At 53.4% G+C, this 23990-nt stretch overlaps 7 protein-coding genes across 7 annotated transcripts; 4 read left to right on the top strand and 3 right to left on the bottom strand.

The window, feature by feature from the left end:
- Positions 1 to 455: 455 nt before the first annotated feature.
- AYL99_04052 (hypothetical protein) lies at positions 456 to 1382 on the bottom strand (the record flags this gene model as incomplete). The annotated part of the gene is made up of 1 exon (XM_018835566.1): positions 456 to 1382. The coding sequence occupies one exon, from the start codon at positions 1380 to 1382 to the stop codon at positions 456 to 458; it is 927 nt and encodes a 308-aa protein (XP_018695216.1).
- A 292-nt stretch (positions 1383 to 1674) lies between these two features.
- Positions 1675 to 3507, top strand: AYL99_04051 (hypothetical protein; the record flags this gene model as incomplete). The annotated part of the gene is made up of 1 exon (XM_018835565.1): positions 1675 to 3507. The coding sequence occupies one exon, from the start codon at positions 1675 to 1677 to the stop codon at positions 3505 to 3507; it is 1833 nt and encodes a 610-aa protein (XP_018695215.1).
- Positions 3508 to 3599: 92 nt separating this feature from the next.
- AYL99_04050 (hypothetical protein) lies at positions 3600 to 5717 on the bottom strand (the record flags this gene model as incomplete). Its single annotated transcript, XM_018835564.1, has 1 exon — positions 3600 to 5717. The coding sequence occupies one exon, from the start codon at positions 5715 to 5717 to the stop codon at positions 3600 to 3602; it is 2118 nt and encodes a 705-aa protein (XP_018695214.1).
- Positions 5718 to 6053: 336 nt separating this feature from the next.
- Positions 6054 to 11006, top strand: AYL99_04049 (hypothetical protein; the record flags this gene model as incomplete). The annotated part of the gene is made up of 2 exons (XM_018835563.1): positions 6054 to 10623; positions 10675 to 11006. 2 exons carry the CDS (start codon positions 6054 to 6056, stop codon positions 11004 to 11006), a joined length of 4902 nt encoding a protein of 1633 aa, XP_018695213.1.
- Positions 11007 to 12465: 1459 nt separating this feature from the next.
- Positions 12466 to 15039, top strand: AYL99_04048 (hypothetical protein; the record flags this gene model as incomplete). The annotated part of the gene is made up of 2 exons (XM_018835562.1): positions 12466 to 12705; positions 12781 to 15039. The coding sequence occupies 2 exons, from the start codon at positions 12466 to 12468 to the stop codon at positions 15037 to 15039; spliced, it is 2499 nt and encodes an 832-aa protein (XP_018695212.1).
- Positions 15040 to 18603: 3564 nt separating this feature from the next.
- AYL99_04047 (hypothetical protein) lies at positions 18604 to 22233 on the bottom strand (the record flags this gene model as incomplete). The annotated part of the gene is made up of 4 exons (XM_018835561.1): positions 18604 to 19434; positions 19486 to 20076; positions 20134 to 20648; positions 20715 to 22233. 4 exons carry the CDS (start codon positions 22231 to 22233, stop codon positions 18604 to 18606), a joined length of 3456 nt encoding a protein of 1151 aa, XP_018695211.1.
- A 667-nt stretch (positions 22234 to 22900) lies between these two features.
- AYL99_04046 (hypothetical protein) lies at positions 22901 to 23830 on the top strand (the record flags this gene model as incomplete). The annotated part of the gene is made up of 1 exon (XM_018835560.1): positions 22901 to 23830. One exon carries the CDS (start codon positions 22901 to 22903, stop codon positions 23828 to 23830), a length of 930 nt encoding a protein of 309 aa, XP_018695210.1.
- Positions 23831 to 23990: the final 160 nt, after the last annotated feature.

Here is a 23990-nt window from a genome sequence, read left to right as displayed (position 1 = left end):
CATGAATGCTGCTCATGCAATGCAACTCCTCAAATATACTCGAGTCTGTACTAACTGCTCCACATACACGTGTCCCAAGAGCCCTGCCGATCGTCAGCCAGGATGAGATCTGGACTCTGCAAATGGCAGATCGTCTGCTGTCTTCAGAACTGTGTACCAAAAAATCATGCATTTCTGGGGTATCTCTTCGCTCTCTTGGCCAGTGCCCTTCTTCTCCTCTCGCAAATAAGGCCAGTGAGCTATTTGTGACAGAGACAAAAAAGAGACAAAGCAACCATGAACAACGTAGTAATCACAAGCTCTCCCTCCAGTCCCCCAGCCTGGTTATTGGTTCATTCCCCCCGATCCGGATCCATTCCCTCCCAATCGCTATGCATCGCAATGATGTTTAATGACCACGAGTCCCAAAGGCACGTCGTCGCTGTTCGAAGGCCGAGGGGGGAAGAACGGCGGTTCTACCACCGTCCCCTTCCGCGTCCACGATATCCTCCACCACCGCCCCTACCATAGCCACCGCCACCGCCTCCGCCTCCTCGACCGTATCCCCCACCACCTCTTCCCCATCCACCACCACCACCATCACCATATCCTCCATCATCGTAGCCTCTCGGTCCCGTGGGACCGCCGCTCGTGTTCTCTTCCTGTGGCCGTACCGGTGGCGGGCCTCGTCCTTTGAGTTCTTTCTGCAGCATCTCATACGTCCGCCTCATCTGCGCGTACCCCAGGTGCATTTTCCCGTAGAAGTGATCGGCCAATCGCCTGTCGTTGTCCAGTCTGGATAAATATGCGCCACAGACATCGCAGACCTGTAATTTCTGGTGGCCCGACGGTCCTGACGTGTCGGACAACGACTTCAAGTCCCGCTCAGCTTGTTCTTTTGCCAGTTTTGCGGTTCGCACTTTGTGGAATTCGGTGCAGGCCAGGCTGACAGACCCCATTTCGGCGAGACAGCTGACTTCGAGGAGACCGGTGTTGATTGTCTTTGTGAGGTCCGATATCAGTTTGAGAAGGTTATTCGTCTGCCGTATTTCATCTGGCGTCTTCTCTAACCGCCGTTGTGCTTGGTCGATCCTTCGATTGCAATCATCAATGTATTTTTGCATGTCTCGCATGTAGTCGTATTCGAATCCATACTTTTGTTTCTCTGCCTGCGGCAGGTTGTCATACTCCATCTTCAGGTTCTCTGGATGGGCCTTGGGACAGGGGCCTAAATCTTGCTTCGTGTTTGTGAAGAGGTCGTGGGGGCAAGTTCCGACCAGGTACGAACGACAGACGGTGGGCGAAGTGAGGGTGAGGTTTGCGGATCTGGAGGAAGAAGAGCCCATTCCCATGAACTGGTCGCCCATCAGCTGCTCAAGCAGCTTTCGCTGCTCGGCCGCCATGGTGAGGGACGAGCCGAGATCTGGCGGGCTTCTTTTGACTGTTCCTTGTTCTCTGGACGGTTGGGATTGTGATCTGACAGAGCCCGGATCGTATGTTCTTGTTGTTGTAGGAAAAGACCAAGTCCGCAAATGAAGAGAAAGAAGTGGTGGAGGAGTCGGTTGAACTGCGGCAGAATTCTTGCGTCCACTTTCCGCCTTCGATTCAAGTGTCTCTGTCCTCTTCATGCGCTTGACCTGTTGTCTGTGTAATCCAGCACAACCGGAATGAGAGATTGCTTGTAGCGATGCCGGCATGTCCCGGATTCTATTTCTTTTACTCACTTCTGCGCTCCTGGCTTTGGGCGTCGAAGCCTCCGATTATCATGAGCGATTGACTCTCACCCCCTTACCCCTCGGTTCTCTCCTCGCCTCGTTCGATTTCCTCAGTAACGAAAGTGCCGCGGACTATAACGCCCAGAATTTCAGATACTTCCCTCGCTCCTTGGGGCAGGCGCTGAGGCATGCCGACACGCAAGAACTACATCTGAGGTTTACCACAGGACGATGGGATCCGGAGCTTTGGGGGGCGCGCCCGTGGGATGGCACCAAGGAGGGCGGCACTGGAGTAGAGTTGTGGGCGTGGATAGATGCGGACTCCGAAGTCGAAGCATTTGCGAAGTGGACAACCTTGACGCAATCACTCTCGGGCTTGTTCTGTGCCTCATTGAATTTCATTGATTCGACCCGGACCACCAAACCGGTCTTGTCCTTTCAGCCTGCTGGGACGTTCCAGAACCGGAGCGAGAATCTTCACCTTTTGCATGGAGTACTCCCCGGAGAAGTGGTTTGCACGGAGAATTTGACTCCCTTCCTGAAACTCCTGCCGTGCAAAGGTAAGGCTGGTATTTCCAGCCTCCTTGACGGACACAAGGTGTTTGACGCTTCATGGCAGAGCATGGCCATTGACGTGCGGCCGAAGTGTTCTGCTGGGGTTAGCGAATGCCAGATGGAAATCAGCCAGACGATTGATATCGTGCTCGATATCGAACGATCCAAGCGGCCGCGAGACAACCCGATTCCGAGACCAGTTCCTCCAGAACAACTTGTTTGCGATGAGTCGAAGGCTTACCATTCCCATGATGCTTGCTATCCACGAGACATGGTGGATGAAATGCCGTGGTCTCTGAAGGATGTGTTTGGAAGGACACTGGCCGGGACATGTCCTTTGGCAGACGACGAGGGCCATGACCCGAAACCAGTGTGTCTGAACGTCCCACACGATCGAATGGTGTTGGTCAGTCACAGCGGGTTTGAAGTCAAATCTGAACCTGGCCCGAGCGAATCAAGGTGTTATTCAATAATGCCATTCGAAGAGTTCGACCTCGAAGTGCCTCTGCAGCAATCAACCTCCAGAAAGCACGACCTGGGCCACGAGCTGCTCCGAGCAGAAAGAACCATGACCGGCCATGGTGCTGCCCACGGAGGAATGCGGACCATCTTTACAAACCCGTCCTCAACCGAGTCTGTCCAATTCGTATACTTTGAGAGCCTACCCTGGTTCATGCGCCCTTACATCCATACCCTCAAGGCTCAAATCACGCATTCGTCCGCAACCCCTTTCGACTCGTCGAGACCTGAGAAAGAAAGAATCATTATGGACATGTACTATCGGCCTGCGGTCGACCGCCATCGCGGCACACAACTTGAACTTCTGCTCAGCGTCCCGCCCCTCACCACCGTCTCTCTAACCTATGCCTTCGAGAAATCCATCCTTCGGTACACGGAATACCCCCCCGACGCGAACCGTGGGTTCAACATCCCCCCCGCGGTCATCCGTATTATTTCGCCACAACTGACCGACCCACTCACGGGAAATGCTAGAGATGTTTATATTAGAACGACGAGCTTGTTATTGCCCTTGCCCACGCCGGACTTTTCCATGCCATATAATGTGATCATATTGACGAGTACGGTTATGGCGTTGGCGTTTGGGAGCATTTACAACTTGTTGGTCCGGAGATTTGTTGGCGCGGATGAAGTTGGAGAGGGCAAGCTACCGGGTCTCGTGAAAAAATTAAGGGCGGCGGTGCAAGGGACAATTGTCCGAGTGAAGGATCAAATGCAGGGGAAAGGAAAAGTGGAATAGATAGCAATTTGCTTTCCAACAACACCGAATTTCTCGTCAATGTGTTTATTCATCGCTGGCTCGTGGAAACATCCTCTTCGCTGTGCTATTCTTTAACGTCTCCGGCCCACACCTCCTCCTTCCGCCCCCCGTGCCTCCATGCTGACAATTTCACCGATGCCTGCCTCTTCCTGCTCATCCTCCAACCGTCCCACCTCCTCGCGACAATCCCACCACCTCTCTTCGGCCTGCTCGAACGCCTTCTTCCGCAACTCCTTGATCGTCTGCTCGGCCGCCAACGCCGCGGCCTCTGCCCTGCCGCCGTACGATTGTTTCTCGATCAGGATCCGCTGCCAGTCTTCCGATGTACGGGCGTAGAATTCTCGGAGGGATTCGAAAGGACGCGGGAACGGGCGCGAGTCCTGCGAGGCCAGGGTCTCGGGCTCGGTCTCGAGCTCGGTGGGCCGGAACAGGGGCGTGGTGGGAGCCGTGGACGCCGAGGGGCGCGAGTCGAAGGACATGCTACTCTCCGCCCGGCTCTCGAGGTCATCGTCCGAGTCCATGTCCATGTCCACATCGTCATCGTCTTCCCCTTCGTCTTCTTCGTCGTCCTCGTCGTCGTCTTCCATCTCCTCGTCGCTTTCTTGGCTGGTCACGTTCCAGTTGGCCGGTTCGACGTAGTACAGCTCTTTCACGCCGTCGAGCTTGCCCAGGTCGACGGCATATAGATCAGAAAATGTGATTTCCACGTCTTTCTTCTCCAGTGTGCCTCCGAAGATATACAGTGTGTCGTCCTGCACAGTGAGCTGCGCGTTGAAACGGGGGTGGGGCATTTCAAATCGAACAGGATAGTCCCTTTTTGGCCGTTCAGGCTCAGGCTCTTCCCCGTCTTTGATGTCGAGGTCGATGTCCAGAGCACCCGATATTGAGCCTTTCGTCTCCAGAGCTGCCAGATTGCGGAGTAGCTCTTCCTCATCCGCCTTTCCCCGATCACGGCCTCCGCGAGCTGCATTTGGGAGTTGCTTTTTGGGCCCGCCGGCCTTAGGTCTCCTCAGCGACAGCGGAAAAAATCGATTTCGATCAACGTTCCAGATGAACAAGTCGTTAAAGAATTCGCTGTCAATACCCTCCTCGCTGTCTTCGACATCGTGGACACCTCCAAACAAGATACCGCGCCCTTTGTGAAAAGACATCGTTACCCCAGCACGGGGTGGGTTTGGCGCGTTCGCCGGCCGCTTCCGCCGTTCCCAGCGGAGTGACGGAGGAGTACCGCTCGCCGCTTCTGAGCTTGGGGGAGTGATGCGGAGGAACCAGGTGTCTTGGTGCACAAGCGGCTTGAGAATATTCCGCACTGGGGCTGAGCCCCCACTGCCTTTACCTGCTTGCTTTCCCCCGCCTCCAACGCCAGTGGATGTCTTTACACGAGAGTAACCTCCATACAAGACAGCACCGGACTCGTGGGGTAAGAAACTGAACGACGAGCGAGGGTCAGGTCTCTGAGCTGCAGGCGCGAGTTTCATCTCGTGCCATATATTCTCCCGGCAGTCATAGATCCACGTGTCATTCAAATACTTCGTCTGTTGCGAGGTATCTTGAAAGCCACCGAAAAGAACAATATAGTTCTTGAAATATGTCATTCGATGACCGCTTCTGGCAGGAGGGCTTTTCCCCTTTCCCCTCGGTTCGAGCTTGGTCCATTCCCTTGTTTCGGTGTCCAAATGCCAGAAGTCGTGATAGTGATAGAACTGGTTCTGCTTGGGCGAGGAAAATTCACCTCCTGACACGTAGATCCCACCGGTATTGCCGCCTCGACAGGCTGCATGTCCGCTTCGGGGCAAGGGACTGTTTCCTGAGACTATCTGGTGCCACTCACCTTTATCGATGAGGTATACGAATAGGTCATTGTAGAAGGAGGCCGTGCTCCCGTCATGATACTCGCCACCAAAGAGGAACAACTCGTTCCTGTTGGACGGCGACGCAACTATTGTGCTCGACGACCTGGGACCGGGCGGGCCGCAGGGTTGCTCTGTGACCTTGAGGTACTTGGCTTGCTCTTCAGCGTAGGCAGCTAGCATGGCATCCAGATCACCATCATCATCGCCATCTGAGTCGGCATTTAAAGCCGCTGCTTTGACACTTTTCTTTTTCTCGCCCTTGGCGGCTTTCTTCGACTGTTTTGCAGCCGTGCGGGCTTTTTGCTCTGCAGATTTGGCTTTCTTACCCTTGGCCATGTTGGATCTGTGAGTGAAATGGTTACTTAGAGTCTACTGCAAGCGAGGCATGTGTACAAGTAGTTGACCCTTGGTGTAAATTTTGGGTGTCCAGCCGGATGGCCGTTAGAGTTTAAACTCGAATCACGTGTGTTATGGTCCTTGGCGGCATAGTCACGTGAATTTCGCCGCGTACCGCGACCGGTTCCGACAACGCGTCGCTGGCGGGGGCTCTAACATCCCTGCCTGGTGCAGCCGAACTCGCTGGTGCAGACGACCAATGCTCCCACACACATCTGTTATTGAACCACTGTATCTCGGGAACTGTTTTGAGATACAGCAAGATGAGACGGACCTATGACCAAGAATAATCTCAACAGCTCCCTCTCATGGCTCTTGCAGCACCCACACTCTTTCGGATGTTTGGAGCACATATCTGTTATTGCTGATACTGCCGGTGTATCATACGATGAATCAGAGGCAGCAGACACGAACGAGGAGATGGCAAGACTGCAGCTGGCACCCCAAATCCCTCCCAGACCGAAACTGCATACTCAATTGCAACGCGACCCCAATCCACTTCCCACGCCCACTCCTTCCCGATCTTCTGTCGACAACAAGCCGCAATCAAGTCTATCGAAGAAATATGGAACGCCGTCCATACGCCAGCACACCCCTAAGCCACGTACACCTGTAACCAGCTTTGATGACATCAACTTTGATGATATCGACCTACTCGATATTGAGGAAGTTGATCTCACTGGCGAGGTCACGACTTCTTCCTTTGGCGAATTTGGTCCCCCGACACAGCTATGGAACGAAAGGTCGGCATCTCGTGTAGAGCCATCGCCAAAGAAGAAGGGAAAGAAGAGGAAAAGCGATGAATATGAATCAGATCTGCTCTCTCCCCAGTCAAATCGCAAGTCCACGAAGGTGGTCTCGCAACGAGCAACGACGACTACCTCTCCGATCCGCGCCAGCCAGACCAGCATCGTCAAGAAACATTTTGAAGAAGAAGTTAGTCTGACGCAGAAAACAACTCGGCACAGGGCCGCGGCTGCTCCGCCGGATACAGTCTTCGATTGTGAACCCGAAGCGATCGGCGGAAGTCCAGTTCATCAAGTGAACGTAACGGAAAAATCCACTCAACCGCAAACTCCCATGGGTTTTGTACATACTCGAGCTCGAACTCAGCGATCGCTGCATGTCATTCCTGATTCTGACGATGATGAAGATCCCCCCCGTGCTCAAAAGCTCGAATCCAAAGCTTCGAGCCAAGCATATCCTGGGGAAGGGCGTGGTTTAGGCTTCGGTGGTTTGGCGGCAAGAGAAGATCCTGCAGAGACTGCCTTCTGCTCGCCGTCTCGATCTCCATCTTTCCCGTTCCATGAACCGCCTGGACCATCGGATGCCGTGGAAATGGAGCGAGCGCTGACGCCGCATCCCTCATCAAATCCAGGAATTTTGATCCATAACAGCACTCCGATCCCAAGCATCGCTGGCAGCTTGACGCTGGAACAGAAAACAATCATTGATGACTTCGTTCTGAACGGTAAAGACCAGCTACAGAGCCTCGTGCAACGGCTAGAGGAGTCGAAGGATGCCGTCGGCAGGCAAATCCTGGAGGAGATGTGCGAACGGGGCGCCGCTTCTAGCCAATTAAAGGAACGGCAGAAGGCAATAGGAAACAAGATCAGTGCAGCAACGCGGCTTCAGGAAGAATCTGCCACTCTCTACAAACTTCGAAACGAGCGGGAGCAAATGCTCATCCAGCTGGAAGAACTTCGTAAATCGGGCCATGTTATTGAGCCCGATGATCCTGAGGATGTCTTGACGTTGTTATGCTCAAAGATTTTCAAGGCAAAGCGCGAGATTGACGCTCGTGAGCTTACAATCTCCGCCCTTTTGGAACAGGTGGGTGTCTCGACCTCTAGCAAAACGAGGGATCATCCAAAACAAGACCGAGAGCATCTGGCTTCCCCAACCGCAAAGTTATCGAACCAGAAGGTCCTAGTTGCCTCTACACAAAAGCCACCTCAATCTACGTCAAAGAATGTTATTAATGAAACTCCTCGAGGCCTTTCTCACCTCTCAACTCAATCGATCCGCCAAACTCCATCTTTATACCGAGACGATGCACTTGACTTGGCCATCAAGTCGTCGAATCGAAGCCCTTCTCCTCTTCGTGAATCTCCCAGAAGATCTCATGTATCGGAGTTGGCAAGAATGAGCAATTCTACCCCTTACGTCTTTGGCATGTCCGGCCCGAATCGCGTGCCCGTCAGTGCGATTGTGAATGCTAACGTGGGCGGCTTTTCGAGAACAATGGGTAGCCCAGCTCGTGACTTTTCGTTCGATGAAGAAGATTTCGAGGATGGTCTAGATGACGAAGAAATGTACATGGTTGCAGAACAGTACGAACAAAATCTACCTCCTGTAACATCTAGGCCCTCTGACCGAAGTGAGCGCTCTGCTCTGCATGAAGTCAGCGACAACATTCTCAGAGTACCGTCCCAGAAGCCTACAACAGCATCATCCATATCTCCCCCCCCACCAGCAGCTCTGATGCAGCATCCATGGTCGAAAGACGTGTATTCAACTCTCAGGAAAAAGTTTCACCTTCAAGAGTTCCGCCACAATCAACTGGAAGCCATCAATGCAACTCTGAGCGGCAAAGACGCTTTTGTGCTGATGCCTACCGGCGGAGGCAAGTCTCTGTGCTATCAGTTGCCAGCTGTGGTTCAGAGCGGTCGGACGGCGGGCGTCACCATTGTTGTCTCCCCCTTGCTGAGTCTCATGCAGGATCAGGTGGATCATCTGCAAAAACTGCACATTCAAGCTGTCCTCGTCAATGGGCAGACTCCACAGGAACATCGAAATTATATCCTCCAAGCCTTGCGATCTAGCGAGCCAGCGAAGTTCGTCCAACTGCTCTACGTTACACCCGAGATGCTCAACAAGAGTGAGACATTCTTCAAGGCCTTTTTGGATCTGAATCAGAGGCGACTACTTGCCCGCATTGTGATTGACGAGGCACACTGCGTTAGCCAGTGGGGACACGATTTTCGTCCCGACTACAAGGCCGTGGGCGAGGTGCGCCGACGCTTCATGAATGTGCCAGTGATGGCGTTGACCGCGACTGCAACCGAAAACGTGAAAGTGGATTGCATGCATAATCTGGGTATGGATGGCGCTGAGGTTTTCACTCAGAGCTTCAATCGACCTAATCTTACGTACGAAGTGAGGCCCAAGGGCAACAAGCGAGCGGTCCTTGCAAGCATTGCTTCTCTTATACAGGAGTCTTACAAAGGACAAGCGGGAATCATCTATTGCCTGTCGCGCAAAGCCTGTGAAGAGGTTGCGAAGCAACTTCAAGAAGAATATGATATCAAAGCTCGACATTATCATGCTGGACTCGAACCCCCAGAGCGAATCCATATCCAGAAACAATGGCAAGCCGGGGTTTACAAAGTAATTGTTGCTACGATTGCGTTCGGCATGGGGATTGACAAGGCAGACGTCCGATTTGTAATCCACCATACGATTCCCAAAAGCCTTGAGGGCTACTACCAGGAGACAGGTCGAGCTGGCCGAGATGGTGGTAGAGCTGGGTGCTATCTCTACTACGGCTACGGCGACACGACCTCCATCAAACGGATGATTGACAAGGGCGACGGCGACTGGCAGCAAAAAGAGCGACAGAAGCACCTGTTGCGCAATGTTGTCCAGTTCTGTGAGAACCGCAGCGACTGTCGTCGACAGCAAGTCCTTGGGTATTTCAACGAACACTTCAAGCGAGAGGATTGTAACAATACCTGTGACAATTGTAACTCGGCGAACACCTTCGAAACACAAGACTTTTCGCAACATGCCAAGCATGCAATCCGAATTGTCCAGCAAGTATCTCGGGAGCAGGTCACCCTGTTGCACTGTGTCGATCTCTATCGTGGTGCCAAAACCAAGAAGATGTCTGAACTCGGCCACAACAAACTTCGCGAGTATGGCTTGGGGGCAGAGTTGGCCAGAGGCGATGTGGAGCGATTATTCTACCGGCTCATTAGTGAGGATGCTTTGGTGGAATATAACAAGGTCAACGCGGCTGGCTTTGCCACGCAGTATGTGAAGCCGGGACCCAGAGCGCCAGAATTCGAGGCCGGCCGAGAAGCGTTGAGGATGCAAGTCTTGGTCTCACCGAGAGATAAATCGAAATCCAAGGCGGGCGGAACGAAGGCCGGGAAGAAAACACAACGCACAGGGGTCAAAGCCGCTGCTGACGATTATCCTGCGTCCACCAACGTTTCTTCGCCGTTGCAGCCTAGGTCTCGCAGGATCCCTCCTCGTGCACAGTTTGACGACGACTCTGACGACGAATTTGTCGACCACGTAGAAGATGATGATGACGACAGCTTCTCCTTTGATTCGATGCCTGTTGTTAGCGGACACCGGCCCAAGACAAACACCAGAATCGGACCTCCAATTACCTCGGACGACAGGACGGAAGGACTTGACGAGATTCACCAACACATCCTAGATGACTTTGTCGATAATGCAAAAAGGGAAATTAAGCGCATTCAGATTGCTAAAGGTCTACGGCAGACATCAATATCTGATCTGATACTTCGGGAAATTGCCACTCACTTTCCACGAGATGAGAAAGCACTCCGCAGCATCAGCAAGATGAATCCAGAGACGTTCCAGATGTTCGGGCCTGTCCTGCTACGACTGGCCAGAAGCGCCTATAACGACTACACGGCGATGAAAGAGGCAACAGGAGAAGATGCTGATGGGCCTCACGACAGGTCAATTGTGGAAATCAGCGACGACGAAGACGTGGGTCGAATGGACGAAAGCGAGGAAGATCTCGATGAAACCGAGAGCAGTCACTACTTTAGTGTAGCTGACGAGGTCAGCCGTTTCAACGAGAAGCGTAAGTTACGCGGCGCCCGTATGAAGCCTTCCAACTACTGACACATGGCAGTATCCCAGCCATCGACACTCGGCACTCGGCCTCAGAAAGCTGCACCGAAAAAGCGGACCTCTCAGCCTAGATCCGTTCCTTGGAGTCGCCGTACATCGCGTGGCTCTCAGCAGCGTGGTGGGGGGAGCTCTAGGGGGAAAACGACGGCTGCAAAGGGTAAGAGAAGCAGTGGTGGCATTGCCAGGAAGGTTAAAAGTGGTGTCAGCGCGCGGTCTAGCACCAGCAATTCGGGCCTTCAGGAATTTGTGTATAAGAACAACAAAGGGGCCTCTTCCAGCCGCAGTCGCGGTGGAGGTGTTGGAGCAGGAAAGATTAGCATGATGCCGACATGAAGGGACAAGGGACAGACTACAGGGTGTTCGAGTCAATGATGAAGCAAATGACCTGAATACTCCCACAGTCGAGCGTGAGACTCTCTTTCCCTCTGCTACGACATATATATTATTGGCATGTCGTCAGTGAACACGCTCCTTCCTTCCTTCCCTCTTTCAAAACCTCACGGCAATTTCACCTTCCACTTTGCGAGACGCACCTTCCCATCAACCACATGCTACGCTTGGCTTCTTTTCCTCCTTTTCCTCCTCCTTCTCTTTCTCACCATCAAGAATTTCTCCTTCAGTTGAAGATCATCATCACACTCTTTCTAGCACAAGAATCTCCCCGGTGTGCCGGGAGCCCTCTTTTCTCTCGTCTGTCTGCCTGTCTCAATCCCGTCTCACTCTACTCTGTTTCTGATCTCACCTATACCATTTCATCACATAAAGCCACTTAAGGTATACAAGACGTTGGCTCACGATGCCACTTGAGGAGATCAGCCCCAACATCCAAACAGATTCCTCTCAAAATGGCACCAAACAGGCCGAGAGGGCGGCAGCAACGTCCACGGCCTCAATTCGCTCCAGTGCTGTGCAAAGCATGCTGAGAAATACGACTGAATTGGGAGATGTCGGTCAATTTGCAGTTCGCCCTTCACGCATCCCTCGGTCTAGTTCCCGCCAGCAGTCATCCAAGCAGCGTACTGGTTCCTCCGAGGCCTCAAGCAACCCTCAGTCCATGTACTATAAACAATCCGGACCACGCCCTCGCCGCCACCGTGGCCACCATGGGCCACGCCCAGCTCCTTCCTCTTCAGCCCTGTCCGGGCAAGGGATTGTCCATCCTACCCTTTATACCGAGCTTCGCTCCAAGAGGGCAGGCCCCCATCATCACACCTCCCATCCTGTCGCCGGCAACGGCGTCCCTACCCGTCCTTTGCACTCGCACAGGTCGTTGATGACCCTCCGCAATCACCGTGACCTCCATTCCGGTTCTCCTACAATCGTTCCCGGCCGTGTACGCCTGCCTGGGCATCGAGCCTCCTCTCCGGCATTGAGTGAAGCATATCCGTATAGGGGTGGAGCAAGGCATGGCTATTCAAGAGTGGGAAGTGTTGGGACGCTTACTTCTTCCCCGGCCCCAGTGCATAATCTGCGTCCTGGTCCGCCCGTATACCCACCCGGGCTGAACAACTCTGTCTCTTCTTTTGCCCGGCTGCCGTCGCCGGCAGTCTCCTCCGGGATAGGACTTGATGGAAACGCTCATATGCACCAAAGAACAATCACTCCGATGTCCCAATCCCTTCAGAGTTTCCGCCCGGCCTGGAATCACAGTGCCGCTTCGTCTCGGGGTCTCCCAAAGTCCCCGACTGATTCAACGACGCCTCATTATTATGACTATTCCGAGTCATTTGTCGAGGAGGATTGTTTCTCTCCCCAGGATGAACCTGCTCCAGCCGCTATTCTTCTGTGTAATATGGACCAGACCATCCTTGAATCCCTCCCCGTTCCCGAACGCCGCCAGGCTCAATCTCCTTTTGGCACGGTCCCAGGATCAGCCTTCCAACCGTCAGAGCTGCCGGCAACACACAGTCGTCGTCCCAGTGAGCAGTCAAGACAGTCAAAATACAGCTATGCTGGCACGATTCCACCAAGAAAGTCAAGCCTCGGAGCTACCACTGCCCCTCTTATGAGATCTGCTTCTTCCAAAAAGATGGTGAGAAACTCCCCGTTATTTTGATGTTGTCAAAACTCTCTTAAGCCGCCGTCAGCGTGCTAACAGAATAGCCAGGTGTGCGAAAGGCTTCCTGCCGATCAGGAATATCTTGATGGGCGTTTGAAAGAAGAGAAGGACAACCCTCGAGCGTCGACCGCCTCGCGTCGAACCTGTGGCTCCACTCGTTCGAGTTCATTCTTTCCAAATGCAAGTCGAAGCCCGCGAGATCTCACGACTCTTGCAGCGCGAGTGCACTCGCCTGTCTTCGACCACAAGCCTTCCATCTCTGGCCTGATGGAATATGGAGATCCAAATTGTGACGGAGCTCACCAACAAGCATTCAGTGACATTCAACGGACCCGCTCTCAATGGGAATTGCCGTCGTTCAACTTTAGACCGCTTTCTTTCGGATCGGGCTCACCTAAGTTGAAAGAACGACCAAAGACATCTGGCGACATTCGTTCGAAAGACTGCTCCGAGATCTTGTCGCCAATGCCTGAGCGGCCAATGTCTTCACAGAGTAGGAAACGATTTAGCCGCATCCTGGAATTTCCCGATAACTACATCACCGACCGAGGAAAGGTGCCCCATCACGTTCAGACTTTCTCTCGCCTAGACGCCGTGGAAGAACATCCGGATCTGCAGTCACTTGAAAGAGCTCTGTCACCGCAACCACCGGACGGATCAAAGGTAGATGTTGCTGAACAACAGAACCATTGGGCAGCTGTAGCTAGTGAACCAGCACTCTCAAATACCAACGGAGACGGTAGCCAAAACACTATGCACGAACGATCAACCATTGAGTCGCTTCTCGATAGACATATTGAGTGCCTGGGCTTGAACGATAACGGCATTGAGGGCGACGATGGGCTATTTCAAACAGAAAGCCCTTCCCAACTTTCAGTCGCGCCACTGGACAGTAGCGGAGAGAGCACCATTAGAGCGCCGTGCGCTATGCCGCGGACTCTGTCGCCTTGGAACTTGAGGCCGACAACTTCGAGCTCCACTATTCGGCACTCCAGCCTCGCGAGTTCTGAGAGGCGTCGACTCATACCCCGGCGTCTATTTGCTAGTATGGATGCCAGACTTCCCCCCGGAGCCATTTTGGAAAATGAGCAGCTCAACTCCACGTCTATCTTTTCTTCAGATAGCTCAAGGATTCAGGGGCATTCGTCCGGATGGCAGACACTTCAGTCAACCAGCGGAATCCTCACTTCAGAGTCAACCAAGTCCAATGGGTCTAACGCCAAATGCTCATTGACATCAGGTGACATGGCCGACATTGACTCCAATCCCCCGCGACCGAGATTCAAGGTGAGGAGGTTGTCAGAGCTGAGGCATAGCCCAGAGACAGGAGGCATCTTGCCGACCAAGGCAGGCGCGCATGTTCACCGGAGGTCGAAAAGTGACATGCTTGCCAGACAGGTATCCCATCAGAGACGACGAGCCCGGATTCTGATGAAGAACAAGAGGAAATCACAAAGTTTCGGGCAACTAGGAGTCCTCGAAAGAACCGAAGAGTTGTCAGAGGATCCTGGAAAAGACGAAGAATGGACGACTGAAGAATCCCCCGAGGAGATTAGTGAAACTTCACCGGTTGCTGGCTATGCGGAATTGAGTGCGGACTCAGTGGTTGCACAGCCACCGACGACGCTTTCCGAAGTGAGCGTTCTTGTATCGACGTCAATGCCCAGGAGATGGACCAGTATGCTCGCTGCGATGCCGGAGCCGGTCAAAAAAGGCATTCAAGTTGTGCGAAAAGCATCGGTCAGGACTGTCCATTCACACCGAAGCAATACCAGCATCATCGAACCTTTGAATAGTACACGATACAGCTCTCAGATCCCACGCTTGGGATCGGTCCCTCAACTAGCTCCTCCAGAATTAGGACCGCCGCTCACATCTTCGGAGATAAACCTCAGCCTTCGGTTTCCCGATCAACCTCAGACACTGTCGAGGCCGCCTCTCCGGGAAGTCGAAAGTTTCTTCTCCGACGACAGCACAGCCGCCCTTGCCCAAAAGCCACCGACAGTCAGAAGGAAATTTAACCTGCACAGCTTTCGAAGTGGTTTCACAAAGTCATCCGGACTGTTGGGAACGCGACATAGCTCTACCCAACATGAGACCAGTACACTGAGGACCAGCCAGTCATGCCATGTAAAGACACAGCAGTCGTTTGAGGAACCACATCCGGACTTGGGTGATACGGTTCCAATGTCCAATTTTGCTTATAGGCGATGGAAATTCGTGGGTCGAATCAAGGGCTGCTTCAGGCGAGATTGCTTCCAGAAGACCTGGGCTCTCGTGAGGAAGGGCAGTGGCCGGAAGATGTAACATGGAGCTTTTTCGTAGAGGTGGCAGGCATTCTTGGCTCGAAGACAACATTTAGAAACAAGGGAGCGGTTGGACGGACGTTCCAAGCGATGGAACAGTGGTATGGAGGTATCTGGTATTTGTGCATGGTTTGACCGAACTGGGGCCCGAATTTTTGTGAGATGGTCAATTTGTGACGGACGTCCTGACCGTAGAGTAGTTTGGAGCAGCAATATCAAAGGTCTGGCCATATCTCTGAGCAGCGTCCAGTCACTACCTTGGTGCCACCAAAATTGCCGTCTTTATTTCGGATGCGTCCTTCTCGAAAGAAACGAGCATGGCGTCCTCGCGTATCAACATGTGGTATGCACAACATGTACCTGTATACTACAAACATACGGTGGTCTTCTTCCCCATGAACTTGCCTCAAGCAAGCCAAGTGTGCCAGAAGCAAAACTTGTGTGTTCCATGATGAAAAAGGTCAATAATGATAATAACGAACAAGCCAGCCCAGGGTCAGGAATCGGCCTGATCCGGTTCTGGCTGTTTCTGTTTCTGTTTCTGTTTTGTTTTTTGTTTTTCTTTACTGCTCCAGAACCCAGAGCCCGGACACAGTTGGAACACACAGCACACAAAAATCGGCAAACGACACCGAGGCAACGAGGCGCCGCAATCCAGTCAACCAAGAAAACAACATTTGTGCCTCCTTTTCATCGCGAGATCGGATTTGATGAATTTGTTTTTTCGGGTCTTCTGCCCTCCTTTTCTGTCCCGTCCGCAACGAACTGGACTGGACAACTGCCAACCCGTCCCGACCGACGAGCATCGCAGCAAGGCATGGGGAAACCCCGTTGACTTTTCACACAACCTCTCTCCCTCCTCCTGATGGAAGAAGAGGGCCGGTGTAAAGTACAGGAAGGGCGATGCTTTTTCTTACGCATGGGGCTCGAAGAGAGAGGGGGGAGCGTTCATGGTGGCGTGGAAGATGGGGATGGAGGAGGTCGAGGAGGTACGTGGGTGCCTGTCATGAGGCATGTATGTCTAGTGTTGGAGTGCTAAGTGCTGAGTTGTGGCGTGTCGACGTTTGGTGTTGGCTTTGCTGTCTCGCAAGTGCGATTGCAAAGACGGATGAAGTTGGATCATGCGTTGAAAATATAATACCGGTCGGGATATGAGACGTTGAGATCTCTGTACGAAAGCTATGTTGGATAGACCCCTTGCCGTATTTCGGTTGATGGCCATCTGATGAGGATGATCAAATTATGCGGGTGCCAGTGGTATCTGTCATGTTCCTTTTTCTTCCGCGAGGAGATGTTGAGATCTCCTCCGGAGAAGAGCCCTCGGAAGGGCACCTGCTAGAGGGTTATACCTCTCGAAAAATTGGCGGCTCCGTGGTCGGGAGCAGACCCTGAAGTCTGTCTCCCTCTCGGGCCCTCTTTAATAAGTCCCCCAGATGGAACCAGATTTGGACCATGCGCGTATTCTGCGACGGACCAGGACGTGTTTGAGGGAGCTCTTGAACTAGGCGGGACGTGTTCAACACACCCCTGATAAGCGGCCTGTGCATGGCCAAATTGTATGGATTTCATCATGGCTGCATTCCACTTTCCATTGAAGACTGAATTTCGCCATGCTTTTTCCCGACGTGGCGAGGCTGTATCCCTCCTTGTATTCTCGCCGATCTCTGGGCATTTTCTAGCCTCTACGTATTCTCATCGTAGGGTGGCTCCAGGGTGCAGGAATAGAGGATAGCTCTCGCATCTTTTTGGGGGTGCCCAAAGCCATGGTTGATCAGACTCATGGCACATGGGACTTGTCAATCATCTCTGCACCTTCTGTGTCAGAGGCCAAGGTTTCCAGGTGAGTCTTCACTCTGGACTGCTTTCTGCACCGCAATTCGACTGCAGAAGCCATCTTCCACAGGTCTTCGTCAAGGCAAGTGGGAGAGGTTTTCAGAAGAATCTTTGAGGCTGTGAGTGACGAAAAGCTCGTTGCCTCTTTCAGAGTTCTTTGAGAGAACAGAGATGCCTCGTCAGATTCCCAGGGATGTGTGACTGAGGAATTGTCCGGAGCAGGTGCTGCACAAAGGTTGAGCCATCTGTTCTTGCTGTTTCTCTAGCCAAAGAGCGAGCGAGTCGTGTTTTCACGTCCTCGTGGTTCCAAAGGTTCCTTTTCTCGGCGGACCGGCGCCTAACAAGAGATTTCCTTGGTATCCCGCTGTTTCTGGAGGATCCCTTGATGACCGATCAGGTGTGGCCAGGCCTGCAAATGATCCAGGATCCTTGGGTTCGTAAGACCGCATTATAAGAAGAGGTCGAGGAAGGGTGTGGCAAGACCAGTGAGGACCGACGCGCTCGCTGGGCAATCACTTGCGACCCAGAAAAGGGCCACATCGACCGCCGTCAAGCCGTCATCAGCTGACCAGCCGACAAGCACAGCAAGGAGCCAGGTCAGTCAGTCCTTCGTCTGCCTCGTCGGCCGGTCCGCTGATAACAAACCAGCGCGCCCTCGCCCACTCAAAGGCCCACAGTGTACGAAGGGCGCACCTGTGAATGTAATTCCCGACCTTACGCCCGAGAGCGAAGGCCGGCACAACCACATCTGCCAGCCTGGCCAACGACCATGTGCAGTTCCCGGGAGTACTTACGGAGAAGCAAGCAAGTTCCACATGGAGGCGGGCGTTGTCAAATTGACAACGGTTCTTCGCGACGAGACCGCAGGTACGCTCTTGTCACTGCCAAACTGCCCGAGCCTCTCTCGGACACTCCGCAAGTCATGACTCCACGCCGGCCCCAGAAGATCTCCTTCACCCCACACATGAGGCAGGAAAGAAGGTAGAAAGTCTGTACGCCAGCGGCTCCACGGGGTTGGGGGGTCTTTGCTGCTTCCTCGACGGTTGTATTCTTCCTCTTGCCCGATGTGGTGTGGGGTTCCCGCAGTAGGACATCGACTCCAAACAACCATAAAGTGAGATCAAGACCGGACGCAACCAGTTAGCCAGCCCCAGCCACTGCCCAGCTTCGGTGGGCGTCCAAGCCGTAGGGTTCGATGCGTCGGACGGTTGCAGTCTCTCGAAGACCTTGGGTGTCAGGTACCTGGTACATGGGGGATCCATAACACGAACTCATCGATGGCCCGGGATGCTCGCTCCAACAACTGGACGCCGACGCGAAAAAGGCAGAGGGAGGGGAGACGGGAGGAAGACAAGGAAAATAGAACGGGGAGACAGAGACAAGGGGGGAAGGGGGGAGAGAGATGGGTAGGGGGTCTGAAGGAATAGAGAAACGGTGGAAGGAGAACAGACGGGTTTATAACCTGGAGAGGAGCAGCTGGAGGTTGGGAGAACTGAAGGTGGTGAGAGCAGTTGAGGGGAAAGCTGGGGAAGAAGAAGTCGATTTAAAGGTCTAGAGCCATTCCGCCTTGGGGGGCTAAACACGCTAAAAGCACTAAACGCGTGGCGGGGTCGGAGAACAACATGTGCGGGGCAAGTGACGCGGCAGGCTTGGCGTTATACTTCCCCATATCAGTATCAAGCGCTTCCTCAGGTGCTCAGTAAGGAGAGTACATACATGGACAACTTGTGCCTCATAGCTTGGACTGACCCGAGCCCACGAAATTCATGGCAAGCTTGGTCACAACCATGCTCTTCTGGCTCTCGGTCGCCTCTTTGTTGGCCAGTGCCTTTCCGGGGCCTTCGAAGGTATTGTCCACCTCCAGGTATTTCCAAGTCTCGCCTGCCTTTCGCTGCCGTGGGATGGCGGTCAGGATGCGCATCATGTGCTCAAACTTCTTAATATCGGCATAATCCTCCAGCTTGATCGCGACCGCATCCAACGCTGCCCTCATATCCTCGTTCGTGTTGTCCACGGTGCTGGCGCCGTCTTCGCTCATGCTGTCCCCATCACTCTTTCTCGCGTCGCTCTTCAGTTTGGTGAGGCGTGCGCGGATGGTCTCGATGGCACCCAGCCGCACGATGTGGATGACGAGCGCCGCCAGTCCGGCGGCCAACGCCGTGGCCACCGATGATCCACTCTTGAGGCTCTCGTCGACTTTGATCCCGTCGGCCCCTCTTTCTCTGACGTCGTGTCCAGGAAGGATGAAATCGAGTTGAGAGGACTTGCCGGTACGGTCTGCTTCTTTGTTGGTCGAGGTCGCGGCTCCGATTTTGAAGATGCGGCTGGACAACAAGTCGCACCCGACAGGATAATAGGTGCGGAACTTCTCGTCTGAGATGCCGCCTTCGTCCGGGGCCGAGCAGAAAAGAAGAGCCCCGTTCTTGCATGCCACGTCCAGAGCTTTCTCTAGGCGCTCGAGGTCCTTTACGTCGTTGATCGAGTCCGTGGTATATATCGACTTGCGGATTGTCCATGACATGGAGATAATGTCAAATCCTCGAGTTGCGCAATATTCGGCTGCCTATGCTCAGTGTCAGCTAGTCCTGGTGGAAATATGGTATTGGAAACTAACGTCGGCTGCACTCTTGGCTGAAAATTGGGCCTTTGTGCCGTCCCCAGGATACACGTTCAACCGACAAACAAATATCTTAGCATTTGGACAGATGCGACAGATCATGTTGGCCATCAGTGTTCCATGGCCAGTGCTGGACTCGTGGAATGGGCGCCTCGCTCCGGGAAGATCGACGCCGTCATAGCCGTCATCGAAGCTCCAGCCATCTTGAATCTTGTCCTGCAGACTCTCATGGCCGAATTGCACACCGTCATCAATCAACGCGACTCTCACGTCCTGTCTGAGTTCTGCAGGGAGGGACTCGAAGAACTCGACATCGCGGTCCGGTTTGATCTTGTATATCTCGTCGGCGAACGTGTCCATGATGGTGAGCCACTTGTGGGTTTCCCGCTGGACCTTGGGGTCGGTTTTGCGGTGTAAGCCGCTTGGTCGTTGGGCCGGTCCATCCATGGCCTTGATCGGCTCCCCCACACGAATTTTTGGCAGCTTGTCGCCGGGCAATCGATTCGCGTTTTGCGCGTCTCTCAACTCTCTAAGCCTTTTTCGAAACGTCGCGATATTCATGTCCGTCCACGACTCGGACTCTAATTCCTACAATAGGCCCAGCTAAGTGTTTGCTTCACGCGGTGGATCCTGGGGAAAGCATACCTGTGTTTGGTGAAGCTGGATGGTCTCCAGTCGTTCCAGCCTTGCCAACCCGTCCGGCTCACTCCACGCTCTCAGGATTCCATTGTTTCCGCTCCACCAGAGGTGGACCTCACGCAGGTTTGGGCAGGACTTGCAGATTGTATCTGGACAGAGGTCAATCTTTCTCCAGTCGAGGATCTCAATATCAAACTTCCTCAATGCGTTTTGGATTGACTCGTCTTTGTGACAGGGTGGTTCCAAGTCGTCGACGATGACCTTCACTATATTTGTCACTCCTTTGTCGTGAAGCCACTTGAATGGAACCTCCATATCTCTTCGTCCCTTGCCCGTGGAACCAGACGATTTGGACATGGAATCTCCTCCTCTAGGTGGCAGCTCGCGTGTGGTAAACTCCAGACGGCGGAACCCGACGTACTGCAGAACATGGTCGAACTTAAACCCCCCGTAGGTCGTCCTGAATTTATCCTCGCTCATCTTCGACGGGCCGTCGAGAAAGTTAAAGCATATGTGACGGTCTGAGCACCCGGTTTTAATTAGCGCAAATCTGCAATGTAAATCAGTGTCGGCAAGGAGATGCTCACTTTCTCTGTTGTCCCCGTACAAAAATCTGACGGCTCTGTCATGATTTCGAGGTTCTCGTCTATCTCGGCCCCCAGAATCCAGGGGCCCCGAATAAGCAGAGCCTTTGAAAATGCTTCGGAGATAGTGCAGCTTCAATTCCTGCGCAATCTGGTCCGCCGTCTCGTCGTCCGGCGGTACTTCAGGCCTCTGGACCTTCAACGATCCCACTGACCGCCTCGGGGTGCCGAAGGGCCGTTTTAGTTTCCTGGGTTTCCCTAGATTCGCCGGGACGGGACTTGGCGAGGACAGCACGTCTTCAATGATCGGAAGGGGAGCTGGTGGGTTTCCTCCTGTTTGGACACTACGTGCGGGAGATCTTCTTCGAGACCCCATCGAATCCGTTCGACCTACATTCGATGGTCTGCGCATGCCGTACGCTCGCGGGTCAAGGTCAATCACATCCTTGCGCTCTTTGGCTTCCTCCTTGTCATCCTCTAGGTCCTTGCGGAGATCGGCCTGGCAGGCATCCCGGTAATGAGAAGGATCACGAACGCCGCGGTTCTCGGCCCCAACTCGTGGCTGCTGGCTCCCTCTCCCCTCATTCTGTCTTTTCCATTCTTCCTCCTCCTTTTTTTTCATTGCGATCTTTCTTGTTTCTTGGTGATAGCGATACGGAGAGAGCTGACCGTGGATGCCCCCTTCCATGTCGAGAGCCGCATCGCCGTACTTGAGCAGGGCTTGAACGACCTCAAATTGACCTTTCCGGCAACTTTTGTAGTCGACGGCGCAATGGAGGGGTGTTTGCTGGGACCCGTCCAGCGCTAGCAGCGTCGCCTCATCCGCCTTCGCGATTAATCTGATCATCAGCTTTGGATCGAGGCCCTTTTGTAGCCCGAGGTGGATACAGTTCCCGGACGCGACCCCCTTGTGCGCAAGGACCTTTTTCAAGTCATCTGTTTTGGCAAATTTGCTATCAAGCACCGCCGTGATGAAGTCGACGTTGGTGTTCGAGATGGCGACGTGGAGGGGATACCACCCAATTTTATCAGTCCCGAACATGAGTTGACTCCGCTCCTCGACCAGAAACTTGATCAGATATCTGTTGTGGGTGTCCTCCGCCATCATGTGGAGGAAATTGTCATGGTCTATGTCCCAGAGAACTCCAATGAATTCCGCGTCGTCACTGGCCAGAAATGTCCGCAGCTGTTCTTCGTTATCGACTTGAAGCTGCCCGCTCAAGATTTTATCTTTGACTTTCTGGAGTTCTGTTTTGATATTGACATCGTCCGCTGGCTCGTCCCACATCTCTTTCAGTTCTATGAGAAAGTCGTCATCCTCCGACCGAGGGAGCGATTGGACTCTCTGGAGACTCTTGATCTTCATCGTGTGTCTCGGGCTTTCTACATTTTCGAACCTCGCTTCGTCTTTCAAACCTTGGACTCCTCCTCGCGTCGCGTTGCCGATCGTGAGTCCGGGAAGATGTCGCTCATCGTCCTCAGAAACGTGACCACCGCGATTTACTCGGACGGGTTCCTGCATCATAGATAGCTTTCTCAAAGGACAACCTTGTCAATGAAGACCAAAATGGAATTATTACTTGAAATGAAAAATACGATGAAATTGTTGGAAGGCAGAAATGGCTGGGTTGACCCTACAGGTCATAAATGAACCAATCGACCAGGATGGGAACTGCACGCTTCTGCGAGAAACAGCGCACAGGTCGCGTGACTTTTGAGGCTCTTGATAAACCAGCGTTTCTTTGTCTCGTTCCGTACCGTGGTGAACAGTACAAGGACCGAGCTTACCTGTACACAGCGTTCTCCGGTGTGTCTCCATGTGAATAGTCCGGTAAAGGCACTTGGGTGTGGGGAAAGTTCGAGCCATAACTACTTGCGGCGATGCTAGCCGCTTTGGGAAGGGGCTATCCTGCATAGTCCCCACCCAGATGCACGCTTACTGATGGGGTTCGGTCGGGTTGATGGGCTGATGGGTGTGATGCAGGTGTGATGAGTTCTGATAGGGCTCAATAGCAGAATGCCATTTGGCGCTATGTGTGCGACATGCATGCACAGCCATTTTGCCGCACTTGGCACGACGAACAGAGGGACATGAGGTATTTCAGCCGCCTCTCCCACCCCTACATCCACAAACTGAGACAACCTTTTCCTTTTCCTGTGGAACCACGCTGTCATTCTCGACAAGAGATATGGACTCACCTGCCAGTACAGACGACGCAGCTAACGACTCTAGCTTTGAGCCCGATTTGCCTTCATTCTCGATCAGGCTGAGCCAGAGCGGAGACTCCGAGGCGAATTTCCGGACTGAGGACGACCCAGAAGACCCCGACCAACGACCCAACGTGATCCAGAGACGCGGAATCTTCTACGTCGACTGCTTCTGCATGGATATTGTGCATGGGTACTATTCGGCCGACCCGGATAGCGAGATCCTCGCCAGTGTGATCGTCCTCAAGTTTCGGTTTGAACCGCTCGAGCAGGGCCACCGCATCAAGAAAGTCGACATCAAGGTCACGTTCACGCCCAAGAATGGTGAGGACCCGAAGCCGTGGATCGACCGGATGCATCCCGTGGGCTTTTTCAGCGTCCAGCCGACCACGCAACACGAGACGGTGAACACCTCCGTGGGGAGCAAAGTCGGTGCAAATGTGACCGGGGTCGAAGCCGGAGGCGAGCTGAGGCGCGAGAAGAAAGTGGAAAGAGACACATCCGATGCCACCACGGTACAGGGTTTCATCCTGACCGAGGGTCGCACCTACGGCAAGCCCAACAGCGTGTCGTGGATTTTGCGCGAGAACCAGACCACCAAGGCCGGAGTGCCGACGAGCATGCAGGCCGCCATCTTGCTCGGACGCACCGACCTGTCCAAGTTTGAGGCCCACTTCACTGTGAAGATCTACCCGAACTGGTTGGCCTCAGCCTTGTCCTTCATGAAGTCCAGTCCCCGGGACGATCCCGTCACGTTCGATCCCCGGAGAAAACCGACCAACAAGCTACAGGTGTATGACACGAATGACTTAGGGAACTCGGTGAAAGTGAACCTAGAAAAACTGTCGGACGTAACGGTGACCACCGTGGTGAATGATGCCGTCAAAGAAAAGAAGCCGGAGAACAAATGATGTTAGATAGGGCCAAGATCAGTAGTCGTGGGGGCGAGAAACGGAGCGGAGACTGACCAGGTCGTTTTCCCGACCCAACTAGCCCGTAAAGAATCATAAGATTACTGTAATTATCACATCACGAACCGACCTGTCCCAAGCGACTTGCGCTAAAGACCGT

Source organism: Fonsecaea erecta, assembly GCF_001651985.1.
Source record: "Fonsecaea erecta strain CBS 125763 chromosome Unknown Scaff3, whole genome shotgun sequence".
In the NCBI taxonomy this organism is placed as follows: domain Eukaryota; kingdom Fungi; phylum Ascomycota; class Eurotiomycetes; order Chaetothyriales; family Herpotrichiellaceae; genus Fonsecaea; species Fonsecaea erecta.
Note: the sequence above shows the minus strand (reverse complement) of the source record. Positions and strands in the feature narration are given on the sequence as shown.